The sequence below is a fragment of the Vanacampus margaritifer genome, chromosome 20, assembly GCF_051991255.1.
Source record: "Vanacampus margaritifer isolate UIUO_Vmar chromosome 20, RoL_Vmar_1.0, whole genome shotgun sequence".
Taxonomy (NCBI): Eukaryota; Metazoa; Chordata; class Actinopteri; order Syngnathiformes; family Syngnathidae; genus Vanacampus; species Vanacampus margaritifer.
In genome coordinates, this window is record NC_135451.1 from 9,593,306 (window position 1) to 9,610,188 (window position 16,883).

Consider the following 16,883-nt stretch of genomic DNA (forward strand, 5'->3'; position numbering starts at 1 on the left):
AACACCCAAAAATGTAGAATTGCATTGTTTCTTTTTATTTAAGATAAACATGCATGCTGGATATTAATACTGGTGCATATTATTGCTAATTTAATTCTCTGCCAAGCCGTTCTAATCAGTCAAGCTGTTGTAAGGTAATCGGGAGGCACAACGGGAAAGAAAATAAAACAGTCGGTATTTCTTTCATTTCAAATAACTGCTTTAAAAAAAATATAGCATACTATAAGGTATACGCATTTCAGTAAATAAAATATTGTAATAGCAAAACAATGGCAACACAATAATCCTTGTGCAAAAATCAGCATCGTAAAAAGCTATTTGAGCAATATGGAGATGTAAACCTGACTCCACAAACTAGCTTGTACTAACAGGATAGTCTAACAACTACTAACTCTACATGGCACAAGACTGGCTTGTTAAACTTAATTTAAAAAGCACTTGTACTACAGATTCAATCAACTGCAGCAGTGTACGTAGGAGTAGCTGTTACAATGAGCCTATATGGACTCATATTATGGTAAACTGTCTTGTCTCCTTTGCCTTTATAAAGAATATAATTTTGGAGTGTTTGATTTGTCTATATGTTTATGTCTGGGTTTTACCAGCCGGTCAAGTTGGGTAGAACAACATCAAATGGCCTCCGCGGGCTTTGCAACAGGATTGGTGTTTGGTGGACTCAGCTTCAATGTGTTGCAAAACTCCACCAGCTGACCCGGAACCTCAGCCAGCACACTCTTCGCCAGTGCTTCTTTCGGAGCCTGTGATAATGAGGACAGATTTGGCATTAAGGAAAACAACAAAAAATTAGGACGATTATAGAAGGAAGAGGTGACGAGCAACAAATGGGGACAAACGCAGACAAAACTTTGAGCACGCTATGGTTGGCACTTGTAAAAATATGAAAGATCAATTAACAACAATGACATGCACAATCAATACAGATGTTAATTAGAAGGTTAATAAATAAGCATGCCTACACTACATTACTTTTGTAAACCACGCAGACAATTTCCACATATGCAGGCGAAGACGAGATGAGGCCAGGCTGATTTGAGTGGTTATGCTCAAGGGCACTAAAGATACTATTTATACCTTATGGGGTTTTGTGTGTTGGCGATGGGACTGAACCCACTGGTCCTTAAACTAAGTGTTCAATAACTACTTGCTACTTTATAATATTAAAAATATGACTCAGGCAAATTATGCTATGTGGCTAAGAATATGTTCTATGCTTGTTTTTAATCCATCTCTGGGACGGCCATTTTGTCACTTGCTGTCGACTGAAAATGACATCACAGTTGCTCAACAACCAATCGCGGCTCAGCGTGCGAACATCACATGATCAAACTCAGAACAGCTGAGCCTTGATTGGCCGTTACCTGAGCCCCGACCAACTGTGATGTCATTTTCAGTCGACAGCAAGTGGCAAAATGGCCGCCCCTTGAAATTTGTGGGTTGACTTCTGTAAGAATTTAGATCAAGATGCTATGGAAAGCGATTACAACTTCATTATCCTTAATCCAGCTTCATGTACATCTTTTCCTCACCAGTAGTAAAATGCCCGTTAAGTTTTTCCTCACTAGTAACACGACATGTATGTGTGCTTCGAGTGTGCAAAGGTGTCCTAGTAAGTGCCCTGAATTGTCTTACTGAGGACAAAGATCATACTATTGAATAAATGCTCAAATGGCTTTCCATAATATGCATGCTATGGTTCATCTGAGTCATGAAGCATTAATTAAGTGAGGCAGAAAACAGTGTTGGGAGGGTTATATGGGGCTTAAGACCAAATATGTGGGGGTACCCCTATGAAGAACTGGGCTCGTGGGGAGGCTTCAGTTTGAATAACCCAAAGAAGGACGCCACTTGTTGAGGTAACTCTGCCAATACGCTTTGTGAAAGAGCCTGGCTGGGCGCCTGCAGAGAAATAAGGCACACAGACGGGCTACGTTGGAAGGACATGGACACCCTAAAAGTGTGTCATGGGGAAAGCGGGATGCAAGTCATTTTTAAAGGGGACATATGGAAAAAAATATATATATTGTTGTATACAAATAGTTGGGTTTTGTGCCCTTTATTGAAACTAGCACTGTAGCTGTATTTCTCAATCAGAAATAAAACTGGAAGAAGCCCAACCAAGGGACATTTTTCTACCATATTTGTTGATTTTTTGCAGTATTTTGATGTGATGTGCTAGTAGGACACTTGATTGAATTGAGTTGTTTTAAATTGTGAAAATAATGTATTGTCTCCTTTAAAGCAACAAATTAGTGATGTTAACAGCTTAAGCTGGAAACAAACCAAAAATAAAAATCAAGAGAAATCAAAATAACCACACACAAACTGAATGTACATGATGCAGTAAACTAGTAAGTGTTTGACTTACATTTTGAAACTGCCTGAATGGTACAAATTGGACAATATCCCGCATGGCGGGCTCGCCAGTGAGCGAGCGAAGACGCCCATCGTCTCCGTCCAGGAACTCCATAGCGGTGAAGTCGGCGGCGCCCACCCCCACGATGATGATGGACATGGGCAGTCGCGAGGCGTTGACTATGGCGTTGCGCGTGTGATCCATGTCAGTGATCACGCCGTCGGTGATGATGAGCAGCACGAAATATTGCTTCAAGGGGGAGATGAAAAAGCAACAACTGAGTCACTATGGAAACAACGAAAAGTTGAAGTTTTTAAATTTTAATTTAATTTTTATGTATTATTTAAAAAATATTTTAACTCATGGCATGAATATTGATTTTTTTTTAATTTTTTTTAACACAATTACAAGTGTACAATTGTAATGCAATGTCTATATTATGCCAGTAGGGGGCAGAAGAACATGTTTTAACACTATCAAGAAATCCTTCCGTTGTACTTATGTGTAAGAAGGCAAGAGATAGCCACTCACCGATGCAGTCTTCTGCTGCATGGCTTGACTTGCAAAACTCGCAACATGGTTGATGATTGGAGAGAAGTTTGTGGGACCATAAAGTTTGACCTGGGGAAGGCAAACCCTGTAGGCATCCACTATGCCGTCAACACCTGCGCAGCAAAACCACAATGACAGCAAAGCAATTAACAAATATTCAAAATTGGCAACTCATTTTCAACAGACCTGCGCAGAATGGATTTGCGGGGTTGAAGTTGAGTGGAAACTCGTGGGAAACCTGTTAAAGAAATGTCATCAGAAACCTCTCAGAAATAGTCATAAAAATGGTCATACCTGCCATGTTGGGGGGATCTGAGCCCCGAAGCCAAATGCTGGAAACATCTTGTCACTACACAGCAGAGACAAACAATAAACACATTGTTTCTATTAAATCAAATTGGGCTTGGGTGTTTGGGGGGTTGCTTTCATATGTATCACACAAACCTATCATAGTCCTGGATGACGTTGCCCACTGACCAAATAGCAGAGAGGTATTCGTTTACTCCCTGTGGACTGATGTAATGCAAAGACTGAGGTGACCTTGGATCCCCATTGGAACCAGTGAAGTCTATTGCTACCTGCCAGGAAGATAAGGGAATAGTTGAGAGCCGTGGAAATAAGCCCTTACTTCTATTTTTTTTATTTATTTTTATATATTTTTTACATTTATTTTGGGGGCACTCGCAGTGAAGTAAGCCCTTACTTCTACTTTTTAAATTTTTATATATATTTTTTAATTTATTTTGGGGGCACTCACAGTGAAGTTAAGCCCTTACTTCTACATTTTTTTTAATTTTCATATATTTTTTTTATTTTGGGGGCACTCACAGTGTAGTAAGCCCTTCTATTTTTTTTTTTTTTTTTTTTACATTTCTATATATATATTTATTTATTTATTTTGGGGGCACTCGCAGTGAAGTAAGCCCTTACTTCTACTTTTTAAATTTTTATATATTTTTTTAATTTATTTTGGGGGCACTCACAGTGAAGTTGAGTTGACAGCCCCCCATAACATAATCCAGGAATGTGTACTCTTTGACCACCTGAAATGAAAATCAGTGTTAATGATTAACAACCACATTATGGCAGAAAAACACAAACATCATCGACAGTCATTTTTATACCTGACAATGCTTCACGCTCACAACACCAGAGTTCTTGTAGCTTTTCTTCTTTTGTTTCTTTTTACTGTTGATGCATTCAAATTCCGCCTGAGGAATAAATGGCCGCTTAGTTATCACTCTAGAGTCCTTCGCAAGCTGAAGTCACCATTTCTCGCTGCATATTCTCAAATGGCTAACCAGGTTTTAGAAATAGTACCCCATAATGAGAAAATAAACACGCTACTCACTACTTTGAAATTGTTGTTAATCTAATGTTTATTCTTTTAATTGGGGTGTTCGACGACTTTTATAATATGCTCGTACCGGAGAAGGCCGCGATGCTTCTTGAAGGCGCTTCATTGTGGTCTCAAAAGTACCGATGAGATCGTGCGAGCCATCGTTGTCATAATCAAAGCAGTCCACCTTGAAGAGATGAGAGGAACCCCAATAATGTGGAAGTCGACAGGAGTAAATATCAACAATGCACGCAGGGTAAACAAAAGCAGCATTTTAAAGGATTGCTCCACCCAAAAAGCTCACACTTAAATGCCTTCAGTTTTCATTTTAGGTCATGATGGTAATAATTGAATGTCATTTGAGTGAAACGATACTTTAAAGACACCCAAGTAGAAAAAGACATGCAAACATGAGTGACTGCAATACACAAGTTGAGATCACGTGGATGTATCTGCTATCAGACAAATGTTCGATGAGCTGGATGGAAGAAATTGAGAGGAAAAGAGTGCATTTCCCATCTAATCTACTCACACTTCACCCCATATCGTTAAAGTCGTGTTAAGATGAACAAAAACAAACATGGTGATCAATCTGGATAACTCACTTGTCCTTTATCCTTGAAAAGCGCTTCCTTCCTGACATGTTCGCTTAGAAGTTAAGAGAATACGTGTCATCCATCGAGCCTGCGCTAAATACACTAATCAGGTCATCGTGTCTGCCGTGTGATTATATAAGGCCAGCAAAATGTGGAAGATTATGATTGTATGATGGCACCATAAACCTGAGGAGTTTGTCGATTTTTTTTGCTTTGTGGTTATTTAACTCATTCACTGCCATTGACGGCTATAGACGTCAAAAATTCTTTTTTTATCTATTTCTATTAGTTTAACATTTTTTTCCCCACTGTTGTTAAAAGTATGAAAACCTAGATTTTTTTTGTATTAGAACAGATGTAAAAAAAATTATTAATCGTGAGTTAACTAGTGAAGTCATGCGATTAATTACGTTTAAAAATTTTAATCGCCCGATGCCCCTAATTTTTTATAATTTTTTCTTAAAAATATATATATAGATTAAAAATTTAAAATAAATAAAAAATGTTTTTTTTTTAAAGAAAATATTAAAAATTAGAAACAAATTGTAATGCAATTAATCGCACGACTTCACTAGTTAACTCACAATTAATCACAAATTTTATATCTGTTCTAAATGTACAAAAAAAAATAATCTAGGTTTTCATACTCTTGTTGACATTGTTAACAAAAATGAAAAAAAAAAATGTAACTCATAAAAATAGTTCAAATTAATTTTTGATGTCTATAGCTGTCAATGGCAGTGAATGAGTTAAAAAAATATATTTATATATATTTAGTTACTTTTATAGGTTTCTCCATGTCGCCTCCACAGAGAGATTGCAGGGGGATTCGGAAGGGTCTCCACGTAGGATTCAAGTTGTTCTTCACCACCTAAGCGCAAAACAAATGGGAGGGGGAAAAAATCATTGCATCATACAAGATCAAAGACATTTGAGAGATGTCAGGAAATATCTTGTTTCTTTGTGTCTCACTAGAAAAAAAAGGAAGTATTGCATCCATTAACGTCATTCATTGCACACACATTACATGGCAGTGTCACTTCTACCTCCGTCCTGTGAGCCAGTTGCCATCCAGTTTCTGTCTGTTTGTAGAATTCCAGATACGGGTCAGACTTGCCAAAAAAATCCTAGCAATTTTCAAAAGAAGCACTTTTAAATTCATAACATGAGAGCATTGTCAAATGAATCGCTGATCTCTTTAATACCTTGTTGTCCAGCTTTCTTGCCTCCACCTCAAAATTTGCCACCCTGTTATCTTTAATTTCTTCAGCGTTGATCTACGGGAGGAAGGCTAAAATAATTGAGCAGTGTGGAGGGGCGAAGTCAATGCAGCACGCTTGCTCTCTCGTTTACTCACTGTGATGGTCCCTTTTCCAGCAGGTGACTTGTTCTTCAAGATCAGCGGCCTGGTCAGTCTTCTACTAGACACAACCTGATTGTTTTTTTTTTTTTTCAGGGAAACCCCCCCACCACAAATGACACAAAATATAATTTCATTTTGCCAGAAAACACATGCTAATTCACCCCCCCACCCCCCAAAAAAAAATTACAGGATGTGATTTTGTGTATGCTGAGCAAAGAAACCTTACCTGGCCCAAGGTACACTCCAGTTCTCCTAAGAAGTCATCATCGCTCAGGTCAATGGTCTTATTGTCAATGTCATAAATCCCAAATTTCATTTTCTGCACCATCTCAAAGTAGTAGTCGATAACAAACTTTTTGGCAAACTTTGGGCAGAGGCAATTCTGGACTTTTTCTGTGCGTTCCACCTGTAGAGAAATTAACTTGTTAAATTATGATTAAAGTATACTTAGCTGTTTTTAATTTTCATTCAGTTGATTAGGTTTCTGATGGTGGAAGAAACTTCCCGAAACAGGATTTTTTTTTTTTAAGGAAATACATTTTCATTACTGATTAGTAAAACCTGTATGTCCATCTGTAGGTTAATGATTACTAGTGCTCTGAGACAACCCTGACATAAGTTAGTACACTAGCTGCTTTATAACCATTTCTCAGTGAGCACCAGCAGTTTAGCTTTGCTACACTTCTATTGGTGTAAACTCATTTACTAGTGTGAAATGAATGTAAAATAAAAATAAAAATGTGTGTGCACACTGATGTATCTTATTTGCAATCAATAGTGCACATTTGTTTTTGATTTGGTCGTTCCTTACCCAGCTCTCCATTTATCCATCTAGTAGCTATTGATTTTCTGTTGGGTGTACTCATTTTATGTTTATCATTGTATGTAATGTAAGTTTCCCACATTTGCATATAGTCCATTATCTGCAGAGAATAAACATGTATCAAGTAACTAACTATCCCAACTCTCCTCGATTCTTGCTGTTCGTAAACCCACCTTCACCTTTGGCCTGAGCTCGTTTGGTACACAGATTTAATGAATGCAGATTCTCTCTACTAATGAATGCAGATTCTCTCTACTAACCTCATACCACTGGGAATTCGAGTTCATTAACAGCACGCACAGAGGGTCTGATTTGGATCCAATGTCTTTGTCCAGGAGATTATCACAGGAAACTGTCAGCTCCACTTTGGTCACACACTGGGCAGCCATGTCTGACAATTAGCAGGCTGGGATGGAGCAGATAGACAAGGGTCTTAACATTTAAATTGGAGCAATGTGTAGGAGAATTACCCAAACGCATACTTATTTGCACAAAAAAATGTGAACACTATGTGCAATAGACGAATTAATATAGACTGCTTCACTCACGGTATTTTTTCAAAGTCCAGCTAGTAAATAAGACTGGTGGGCGTTTATATGACACATGAGCGAGAAGTATGTTTATTTGGCGGAAATTCGACTAACTGGAATAAGTGACTCGCTGTACTTTCAACACCGTAGTTTTTAGGTTACATAACATACTTGCATTTTGCTTCCGCAGTTTAAAAAAAAAACGACGCTGCTTTGGTTACATGTAGTAAACATGTTACAGTGCCTTATAAATGCTAATTTAAAAACATTCCATTACGACCACTTTACGCTAACACCAAGGCGTTAGACTAAGCTAGCCACTAACGAGTCATGACACTAACGAATTACAACCGCGCTTTGGAGTGAATTCAACATTCGACTTACCGTTAGAAAAGTGACACACGTCGCCAAAATCTAATGAAGGATGTTTTAGTTTTTTTTTTAGGCGTGGCTACAACCCTCTTTCAAGCTTTTCAGCGTCGCCCTGTCAACTACCTCAACGTTTGTGGAGCATGGTGACTTCCAACATCACAGTTACGCCTACCAACAATAAGACCACGCCCCTTTAGTGTTTAAAAAAAAAAGAAAAAAAAGAAAGGAAGGAAAACAGATAACAATAATAATGATAATAAAATGTGTATTGTATTTTCCTTTTTTCACTAAACAAATATTGTGGAATACAAGTTCATAACCGGAAACAAGCGTCCAAAAATGTAGTTCCTCTTTTTGTTGATAGAGGGCGCTAGATGAAAACGTACATTACATAGAATGCCATTTGCAAAGTTTTACACTTCACTTTGCATGGGGGGAAACAAACGCATGTTTTATTTATTGCAATCCATTTCAGTATTGGTGGCTTCGAAAACGCATCATAGTTTTGTATATTGTTCCAGTATATTTTTTTTAATGTACAGTTTTCAATTACTGTACATATAATTCAACAGGCACAAAATCAATAGTGTAATAAATACAATTCTCTGATATGAGACATTACAAAAGCGTTGCAACCTAAATAATGAATGTAATGTGTACAGTACTGTATTTTGTAGAAACAATCACAAAGAACTTCTTACCTTCCTACCTACTGAGCGTTATGAGAAATGCCAAGGCAAAAAAGTAAAATTATTTCAGTACAAAACGGTGCATAAACAATTCTTACAATGTTAGGGTCAAAGCTGTTGCTCGAGGCACGGTCAGCAAATCAATTTAAACACCAAGAACAAACACGAGTCTTTCATGACAATTGAAATGATTGAAATTGAGATGATTTAAATGAGGTACATTTGAATCAGAACTGGAATCTTAAATTCCTCAAAATTTAGACATAAGAGATGATTCAATGTGGCATATATCAGTGCAAACTGATTGTGTAGTTTTTAGTCATATCAACAAAAGAAGAATAATCCAGAAAGTTCTCTCATTTAAACAGCGCTGAGGTCGGCCTGATTTGAAACCTGCCAACCAACCATGTGGCATTTGTCTCGGGGAGGAAATAAAAACTATTGTTAGTTATCAGAGCAGAAACACAAAGTTGTTTAGACATTTTGTTGCCTTTGTAAACTCAGATACAGGAGGAACTTGTTACAAAAACAACCATGCATTTTTTTTCCAACATGGTTTCCATTAAAATAATATTTTTAGTACACGATTTCAATATAAAAAAAAACATTTTTTCCCCCCATCTACTTCTGTTGCTGATATAGTAAAACACAAGGACCCATACTTAACAAAATATAGGAGATAGATATTTTGAAGTGGGTCTGTAAACATTTCTATACAGGCACGTGGCTATCACGGCATATTGTTCATCACGAAAATCACTTAATTGGCACTTGATATGATAAAGACATTGCATTTATTTTTAACTCATTCACTGCCTTTGACGGCTATAAACGTCAGAAATTAATTTCAACTATTTCTTTTTGTTTAACATTTTTTCCCCACTTTTGTTAAGAGTATGAAAACCTAGAATTGTTTTTGTATTAGAACAGATATAAAATTTGTCATTAATCATGAGTTAACTAGTAAAGTCATGCGATTAATTACGTTTAAAAATTATAATCGTCCGACACCCCTAATTTTAGATATTTATTTCTTTAAAAAAAAGGGTTTTTTTAAAGAAAAAAATTGTAATGTAATTAATCGCAATGATTTTTTTTAATCGTAATTAATCGCATGACTTCACTAGTTAACTCACGATTAATCACAAATTTTATATCAGTTCTAAATGTACAAAAACAATTCTAGGTTTTCATACTCTTGTTAACAAAAATGGAGAGAGAAAAAAAGTTAAACTCACAAAAATAGTTCAAATGAATTTTTGACGTCTATAGCTGTCAATAGCAATAGAGATATAAAAGTTAACTATTGAAGTCATGCGATTAATTACAATAATTTTTTTTAATCGTAATTAATCGCATGACATCACTATTAATAACACATTTTATATATTTTCTAAATGTACAATAAAAAATATAGGTTTTCATAAATATATATATATATATATAAAAACTAATAGAAAAAGTTCAAATATTTTTTTGACGTCTACAGCCGTCAATGGCAGTGAATGAGTTAAATAAAAGAAATAGTGGTTTAACTTCATTAGTGGTATCTTTCAGCTCCAATAGTTATGTTCACTCGCGATTCTAAGGAGGACTGGGGTCAGCGGGGGGCTTCAGGTCAAATAAATTGAAGAAGGAGGCCACTTGGTCAGGCAGCTCGGCCAACACGCTTTGGGCGAGGGCGGCGGGTCCTGCCTGAAACGGACCAATCACACATCTGCAGTCTTACCCAATGGCAGAGATGATAAGTCACACACAAGTTTAAATAAAATACCTTTTGGAACTGTCTGAATGGAACAAACTGGACAATATCTCGCATGGCGGCCTCGCCTGAAGCGGAGCGCAACAGCCCGTCATCTCCATCCAAGAACTCCATGGCGCCGAAGTCAGCCTTGCCCACCCCCACGATGATAATGGACATGGGCAGACTGGAGGCTTTGACGACGGCGTCGCGAGTCTGATCCATGTCGGTGATCACGCCGTCGGTGATGATGAGCAGCACGAAGTATTGCTGTGAAACAAAAAAGAGTCAAACGTCATTCTCAAGATTAGTTTATTGAGTATTTGCTATCAAATTAGACGTCATGATTTTGACACTCACGGACGCAACTTGCTGCTGTAAGGCCTGGCGGGCAAAACGGGCAACGTGGTTGATGACCGGGGAGAAGTTTGTGGGACCGTAGAGCTTCACTTGCGGCAAACACTGCTGGTAGGCTTGGACAACACCGTCAATGCCTTCGAAACATACCAAAATAAAGACTGAAGCAGTGGTTCTGAACATGGGTTCGATTGCTGCAGAGAATTTGGTGCGCTCAGTGTGTCATGTGATTTCTTTATTATTATAATCCTTTCATACTTCAAGTAAAGTGGTCGGATGAATGTGTGCAATTAGGGGTGTCAAAATGAGTGTGTTAATTTTGAGGTCATTTCAAGTTCCTTTAACACCATACATTTTTTTAACGCACTATTAATGATTGCTCCTTACTTGGGTAGATTTCAGTCGTAACGCAGCAAACACGTCCACGTCAAAATTTAGCGGTAATACATTTAATAATAATGCATATATTGGTGGAGACTGGTGTCCAGTTGTATTTTACAATTTTAAAGACGTGCAGAATTTCACAAGTTTCTTTATGTTAAAGATTAGATAGCTCTTAATATAAACTATCACCAGCATCTTTCAAATGCAATTATGCCATCTAGTGGCAGAAAAATGACCTCAACACAAATCAATAATGTCACACTCATTTTTTACAGTACAGTGCATCTTTTTAATTTCAACTAAATTTTATGAATTATTATCAAATTACTGTATCAATGTCTAGTTAGTTTAACATTTTTTTCTACTTTTATGTCAACAAGTATGTGAAACTTGAAAAAAAAAAATTTTTTATTGCACTTTTAAAATTTGCGATTAATCGTGAGTTAATTATTGAAGTCATGGAATTCCGATTATATATATATATATATATATGGTGTTCCACAGGGTTCAATTGTGGGGCACCTGCTGTTTTCACTGTATGTGCTGCCGGCGGGTTCCGGCTCAAGAAAATAAGATTAAAAACTGTTTTAAAATGCTCTTTAATTTATCTTTTGCCATTTAGCCCCTTTTAAGAGCAGCGAGTTGCGTTTCTTTGCTTGCGAGCGCACATACAAGAGCACGATTCTTGCATTCACACACCTTCTCGATACAAGATCACTTTGGTGTGTCACCATGCGCCGTATTGGGAAGCCAACATTGACGTAGATTGCGGTTTGTACACGCCTTTCATTTCCTTGCGTTTACCAAGTGTGGCATGTTTGAACGGTTCATTTGTTTCTAGGATGGCAGGAATCCAACAATTATATAATTAGGCTCCATCAATAATGTTTGTGTTACAGTCGGTTGTATTTAAGACATTGGCGATTGTTTGATGAAGTTATTTTATTAGCTTTAGATTTTTATTACCTTCACAAAATGGATTTGAAGGGTTGAAGTTGACAGCAAACTCATGGCTGACCTGAAAAAAAAAAAAAATTAAATTCACCTGTGATCCAATCCAGTGTAAAATCTCAGCAAAAACAGGAAAATAAATAAATAAATAAATAACTCACCTGCCATGTAGGAGGGATCTGAGCTCCGAAGCCCAACACAGGGAACCTTTTATCGCTGCCCAAAAACACAACAAAGGATTAGATGACCAAATTCCAAATATTAAAAAATGGGTTCGACCACTATGATGGGCCCATTTCTCAAACTGCCTTTTACTAAATAGACTTTGTGCATTACCTGTCATAGTCTTGGATGACGTTACCGACTGCCATGATAGCCGAAAGGTATTCATTGTAGCCGTGAGGGTGGATGTAATGAAGGGACTGTGGAGTGTTGGGATCCCCGTTGGAGCCTGTGAAGTCGATGGCGATCTGTTCCGAGTAGATCAATAAACAGATGATCAATTAAAAACGTGTTGTTAAACAAGAACGACGCCAATCGGAACTCACGGTGAAGTTAATCTGACAGCCGCCGAAAATGTAATCAAGGAACGTGTACTCCTTCACGATCTGCATATGAATGTAACAGGCAATTATGTATCGCAATCACAAATGAGTAAAATTTAAATCTAAATATGCACTATATGTAGATCAGAAAACAAAAAGCATTCATGAGTACCTTGCATTGTTTGACGACTATAATACCAGAGTTTTTGTATTTTTTCTTACTCTGCTTCTTCTTCCGATTGATGCATTCAAACTCAGCCTGAGGATGGAGAGTAAATATCAAAGTCACGTTGAATTCCATCAGTCAAACATGTTAAGAGCGAGTTCGGATCTTACCGCGTACGTTTGCGTCCCCTGCTGCACTTGGCTCAGCGTGGTCTGAAAGGAGCCGATGAAATTGTGCGAGCCGTTGCTCCTGTAGTCGTAACAATCCACCTGGAAAAAGAACAGGAAGAGGCGAGTCAAGTCGATGATTCCAAATATGGAAAAAAAAAAACTTAAGTAGATGAGACATGCGCTCTGGTATGATGTAGCAACATGTAAACAAACGTACATACATGCAAAGTTACCCCCCCCCCAAAAAAAACAACAACAATTACTAGCAGTTAAAACGAAAGTTAAACCCCCCTTAAATGCGACTTAAAAAAGGCAATGACCTCATCCTACAAATGTCCTTCATAAACATGGAAACAAGCCTACTTTTTTTTTTCCACCAACATTACGCTATTTGAAAACCTGAAATCCTGTGGCGTAGATGTGTTTAGGGCTTTTTTTTTTGCATGTCCTACGACAGACAATGGATCCTACGACCACATATGGCGGCTACAGTGAACTCACTTGCGATGTGGCTGGGAATCGCCTCTTCCTGACAAGTGTGCTTAAACAGGGTTAGGGAGTGACAGTAAACACAAAACAAAAAAGGAAACTGATGTTACAGTATTTCTGCTTGTGGTGATGATCAAACCCTCAGAAATGTAGCTGAAGCAATCATTAAGTACGTATGACAAAGTAAATTTTTTTTTTTTAAATTAACTCACTGCCATTACAGCAATAGATGTAACAAAATTTATTTTTTAACTATTTCTATTTAAAAAAATATATTTTTTTTTTGTTAAGAGTATGAAAGTCTAGAATTTTTTTTTGGTACATTTAGAACAGATATAAAATTTGTGATTAATCGTGAGTTAACTAGTGAAGTCATGCGATTAATTACGATTCCACATTTTAATCGCCTGATGCCACTAATTTTTAATAATCGTTACTTTAAAAAAAAAAAAAATATTTTAATTTTTAATAATCTTTTTTTTTAAAGAATAGATTATTAAAAATGAGGGGCGATTACAATTTCAATCGTAATTAATTGCATGACTTCACTAGTTAACTTCACGATTAACTCATTCTCTGCCATTGACGGCTATAGACGTCAAAAATTCATTTGAACTATTTCTATTAGTTTAAAAATGTTTTCCCACTTTTGTTAACAAGAGTATGAAAACATGGAGAATTTTTTTATTGTACATTTAGAACAGATATAAAATTTGTGATTAATTATGAGTTAATTAGCGAAGTCATGCGATTAATTATGATTACAAATTGCCCCTAATAAACATTGCTTTTCTTTTTGTTAAAAGAGAAAAGATTAATAAAAATTTTAATTAATCACATGACTTCAATAGTTAACTCACGATTAATCACAAATTTTACATCTGTTCTAAATGTACAATTAAAAAAAAATCTAGGTTTTCATACTCTTGTTAACAAAAGTGGAAAAAAATTTAACTTCTAGAAATAGTTCAAATTAATTTATGGCAGTGAATTAATCACAAATTTTATATCCGTTCCAATTCAATAAAAAAAAAAATACAATTATTTATTTATTTTTAAAAAAGGAAAACATTCTTAAAAATTAGATGCGTCAGGTGATTACAATTTCTTATCGTAATTAATTGCATGACTTCACTAGTTAACTCACGATTAATCACAAATTTTATATCTGTTCTAAATGTACCAAAAAAAATTCTAGGTTTTCATACTCTTGTTAACAAAAGTGGGGAAAAATGTTAAACTAATAGAAATAGTTCAAATAAATTTTTGACAACTAAAGCCGTCAATGGCAGTGAATGAGTTAATATGTCTCTGCGAGTGCCAATAATACATTATGAATATATAAGAGATGTATCAATACCTTTATAGATTTCTCCACATCACCTCCACAGAGTGCCTGAATTGGGATTTGAGAAGGTCTCCATGCTGGGTTCAGGGTGTATTTGACCACCTGCACAACCACACAAAGTAACAATCAATTAAATCCAAAAGTTACAAAAAACAACACATTCTAACGAGCAATGCAACATGTACCTCCGTCCTGTGAGCTAACTTCCATCCTGTTTCTGTCTCCTTGTAGAATTCCAAAAATGGGTCAGCCTTGCCAAAAAAACTCTGAAATTTTGAAGCAAACACATCGAGGTTGGTTGCAAATATCTCCATCATGTGAATATTCCTCAAACTAAAGTTGATACCATCTTGTCCAGTTGTCGACCTGCGATTTCAAATCGCACCACCCTGTTGTCTGTTCTTTCTTCTGCATGGACCTATCAAAAAAACATTGTGTTGAATTAAAAAAATAAATAAAATCAAACATGAGGTCTCAGAATTGGAATAATCACAGTAATGGTTCCAGCTCCTGCAGGTCTCTTGTCCTTCATGACAAGTGGTTTCGTTAGATTCCTCGAAGACACGACCTGGACAGGAAAAAATATATCATTTTAATAGAAGAAAAAAAGACTTGTAAATCAACGAGCGTGTTACCTGTCCCAATGTGCACTCCAGTTCCCCCAGGAAGTCCGCGTCTCGCAGACTGCAGCCGACATTGTCGTCAATGTCGAACACCTCAAACTTCAACTTCTGCACCGTCTCAAAGTGGTAGTCAATGACAAATGCTTTGGAAAATTTAGGATTGAGGCAGTTCATGATTCTCTCTGTACGTCCAACCTGAAACAAAAACATCACATTGAAAAAAAAAGTTTAGAAAATAAATCAGTGAGCATAAAGACCGCTAACCTCCACCCAGCTGCTTCCAGATGTGCTCATGTAAAACACACACTGTGGGTCAGATTTCGAAAACACATCCATGTCCATCAGATTCTCACAGGAGATGGTCAGGGCCACCCTGGTCACACAGTCGGGGACCCCCCCGGGACGGGGGGTTACAACTCCTGCCATCCCAGCTAAAGGCTTTACATACACAAGACACAAACAAGGATAAAAACAAAACAATAAAATGAGCGACAACGACATAGAACTGCTGTAGGCATGAAAAGCCACATACACTGCCCTACAAACCGTTCTGGGCTAGCATGTTAATTGAAGTAATTTTGTATGTACTATTTATGAAGAGTTAATTCACGTTTCATGTCATGCTACTTTTGTAGCCTGCGGCAGGTAACACGCTTAACCGGATTTAAGATTGTAAAGTTATAGAAAGGCAATAGTTCAAATAATACGACCGTTATTGTGCTGAGCTCAAAAGTCCAAGTCCGTGTTCATGCGTCAAACTAAAGAAGAAGCAATTTTCTAACTCGGATCAAAGCTGGGAGAAAAACAACGGTTAAGTAAGCAAAAGAAGCACATTTGAAATGAGCCCATTCCCGACAGCCGCTCTTACGCTGTACACCAATAAAACATTTATAGCACTACGGTACGGTAAAAGCCACACAGTACTATTGCGGCAAACAAATATATACTTTATTGAATATTATTAACGTTTTTTCCCCCCCGTTTGTAACTCACGTCGTAGTGTAGCGAAGCGAAGGGAAAACTCGTATGGTAGTGGGCGGTGCCCGGTACGCTCGTTTTTACTTCCAGGGTCACCCGTTTGACGCCACACGAGCAAAATCCATGAGAAAATGTTTAAAAATAATCAAATAAATTACTGTGTCACTTCTCTTTTTATTAACAGAAGTGAAAGTTGGTCACGTAACCACGGAAGCACATTCCCGACTGTGGGATGAAAGGGGGGAAGAAATCACGTCAGAAGCTCATTTCCGCCATATGTGTGTGTGTGTGTGTGTGTGTGTGTGTGTGTGTGTGTGTGTGTGTCAAAATTTTCATAATTTTGACTCACCTCGTGGAATTATTATGAATCATTTTATTGTAGACTGTAGATGTTACTGTGCTAATGTGTTGTAGCGAGGGTGAGGCCACACACTTAACTTCCCAGCATGCTTTGCAATGCTCCTTGTAAATAGCTGTTGCTCTTTCTTTGGAT

The 16,883-nt window shown here is 37.1% G+C and overlaps 2 protein-coding genes across 5 annotated transcripts; both read right to left on the reverse strand.

Annotated features, from left to right (window-relative positions):
* Positions 1–14: 14 nt before the first annotated feature.
* LOC144040522 (copine-3-like) lies at positions 15–8,125 on the reverse strand. 2 transcript variants are annotated; one of them, XM_077554781.1, is made up of 17 exons: positions 7,962–8,125; positions 7,308–7,453; positions 6,451–6,630; positions 6,219–6,293; positions 6,067–6,138; positions 5,908–5,988; positions 5,643–5,732; positions 4,354–4,452; positions 4,051–4,137; positions 3,910–3,969; positions 3,371–3,504; positions 3,221–3,275; positions 3,113–3,164; positions 2,906–3,039; positions 2,387–2,623; positions 1,805–1,917; positions 15–758 (listed from the first exon to the last, which is right to left on the reverse strand). In XM_077554781.1, exons 2-16 carry the CDS (start codon positions 7,434–7,436, stop codon positions 1,807–1,809), a joined length of 1,596 nt encoding a protein of 531 aa, XP_077410907.1. In that variant the 5' UTR covers positions 7,437–7,453; positions 7,962–8,125; the 3' UTR covers positions 15–758; positions 1,805–1,806. The 2 variants fall into 2 exon arrangements, with proteins under 2 accessions (XP_077410907.1, XP_077410906.1); XM_077554780.1 differs by lacking the exon at positions 1,805–1,917 and having other exon boundaries at positions 7,962–8,124.
* A 1,288-nt stretch (positions 8,126–9,413) lies between these two features.
* Positions 9,414–16,822, reverse strand: LOC144040521 (copine-3-like). 3 transcript variants are annotated; one of them, XM_077554778.1, is made up of 16 exons: positions 16,740–16,822; positions 15,677–15,850; positions 15,425–15,607; positions 15,283–15,357; positions 15,136–15,207; positions 14,975–15,055; positions 14,802–14,891; positions 12,953–13,051; positions 12,789–12,875; positions 12,620–12,679; positions 12,408–12,541; positions 12,233–12,287; positions 12,087–12,138; positions 10,740–10,873; positions 10,413–10,649; positions 9,414–10,333 (listed from the first exon to the last, which is right to left on the reverse strand). In XM_077554778.1, exons 2-16 carry the CDS (start codon positions 15,836–15,838, stop codon positions 10,223–10,225), a joined length of 1,632 nt encoding a protein of 543 aa, XP_077410904.1. In that variant the 5' UTR covers positions 15,839–15,850; positions 16,740–16,822; the 3' UTR covers positions 9,414–10,222. The 3 variants fall into 3 exon arrangements, with proteins under 3 accessions (XP_077410904.1, XP_077410903.1, XP_077410902.1); XM_077554777.1 differs by lacking the exon at positions 16,740–16,822 and adding an exon at positions 16,406–16,608; XM_077554776.1 differs by lacking the exon at positions 16,740–16,822 and having other exon boundaries at positions 15,677–16,386.
* Positions 16,823–16,883: the final 61 nt, after the last annotated feature.

What these genes read in the sequence shown, in the direction of transcription:
- LOC144040522 (XM_077554780.1), bottom strand. Translation starts at nt 7,436, where the DNA reads ATGGCTGCCCAGTGTGTGACCAAAGTGGAGCTGACAGTTTCCTGTGAT. An exon ending in GTCATCCAGGACTATGATAG is followed by an intron (nt 3,276 to 3,370) that starts GTTTGTGTGATA and finishes TCTGCTGTGTAG; the next exon opens with TGACAAGATGTTTCCAGCAT. An exon ending in CGCAAATCCATTCTGCGCAG is followed by an intron (nt 3,040 to 3,112) that starts GTCTGTTGAAAA and finishes TTTGCTGCGCAG; the next exon opens with GTGTTGACGGCATAGTGGAT.
- LOC144040521 (XM_077554776.1), bottom strand. Translation starts at nt 15,913, where the DNA reads ATGTCGTTGTCGCTCATTTTATTGTTTTGTTTTTATCCTTGTTTGTGT. An exon ending in TGGAGTGCACATTGGGACAG is followed by an intron (nt 15,358 to 15,424) that starts GTAACACGCTCG and finishes TTTCCTGTCCAG; the next exon opens with GTCGTGTCTTCGAGGAATCT. An exon ending in TTCAAATCCATTTTGTGAAG is followed by an intron (nt 10,874 to 12,086) that starts GTAATAAAAATC and finishes TATGTTTCGAAG; the next exon opens with GCATTGACGGTGTTGTCCAA.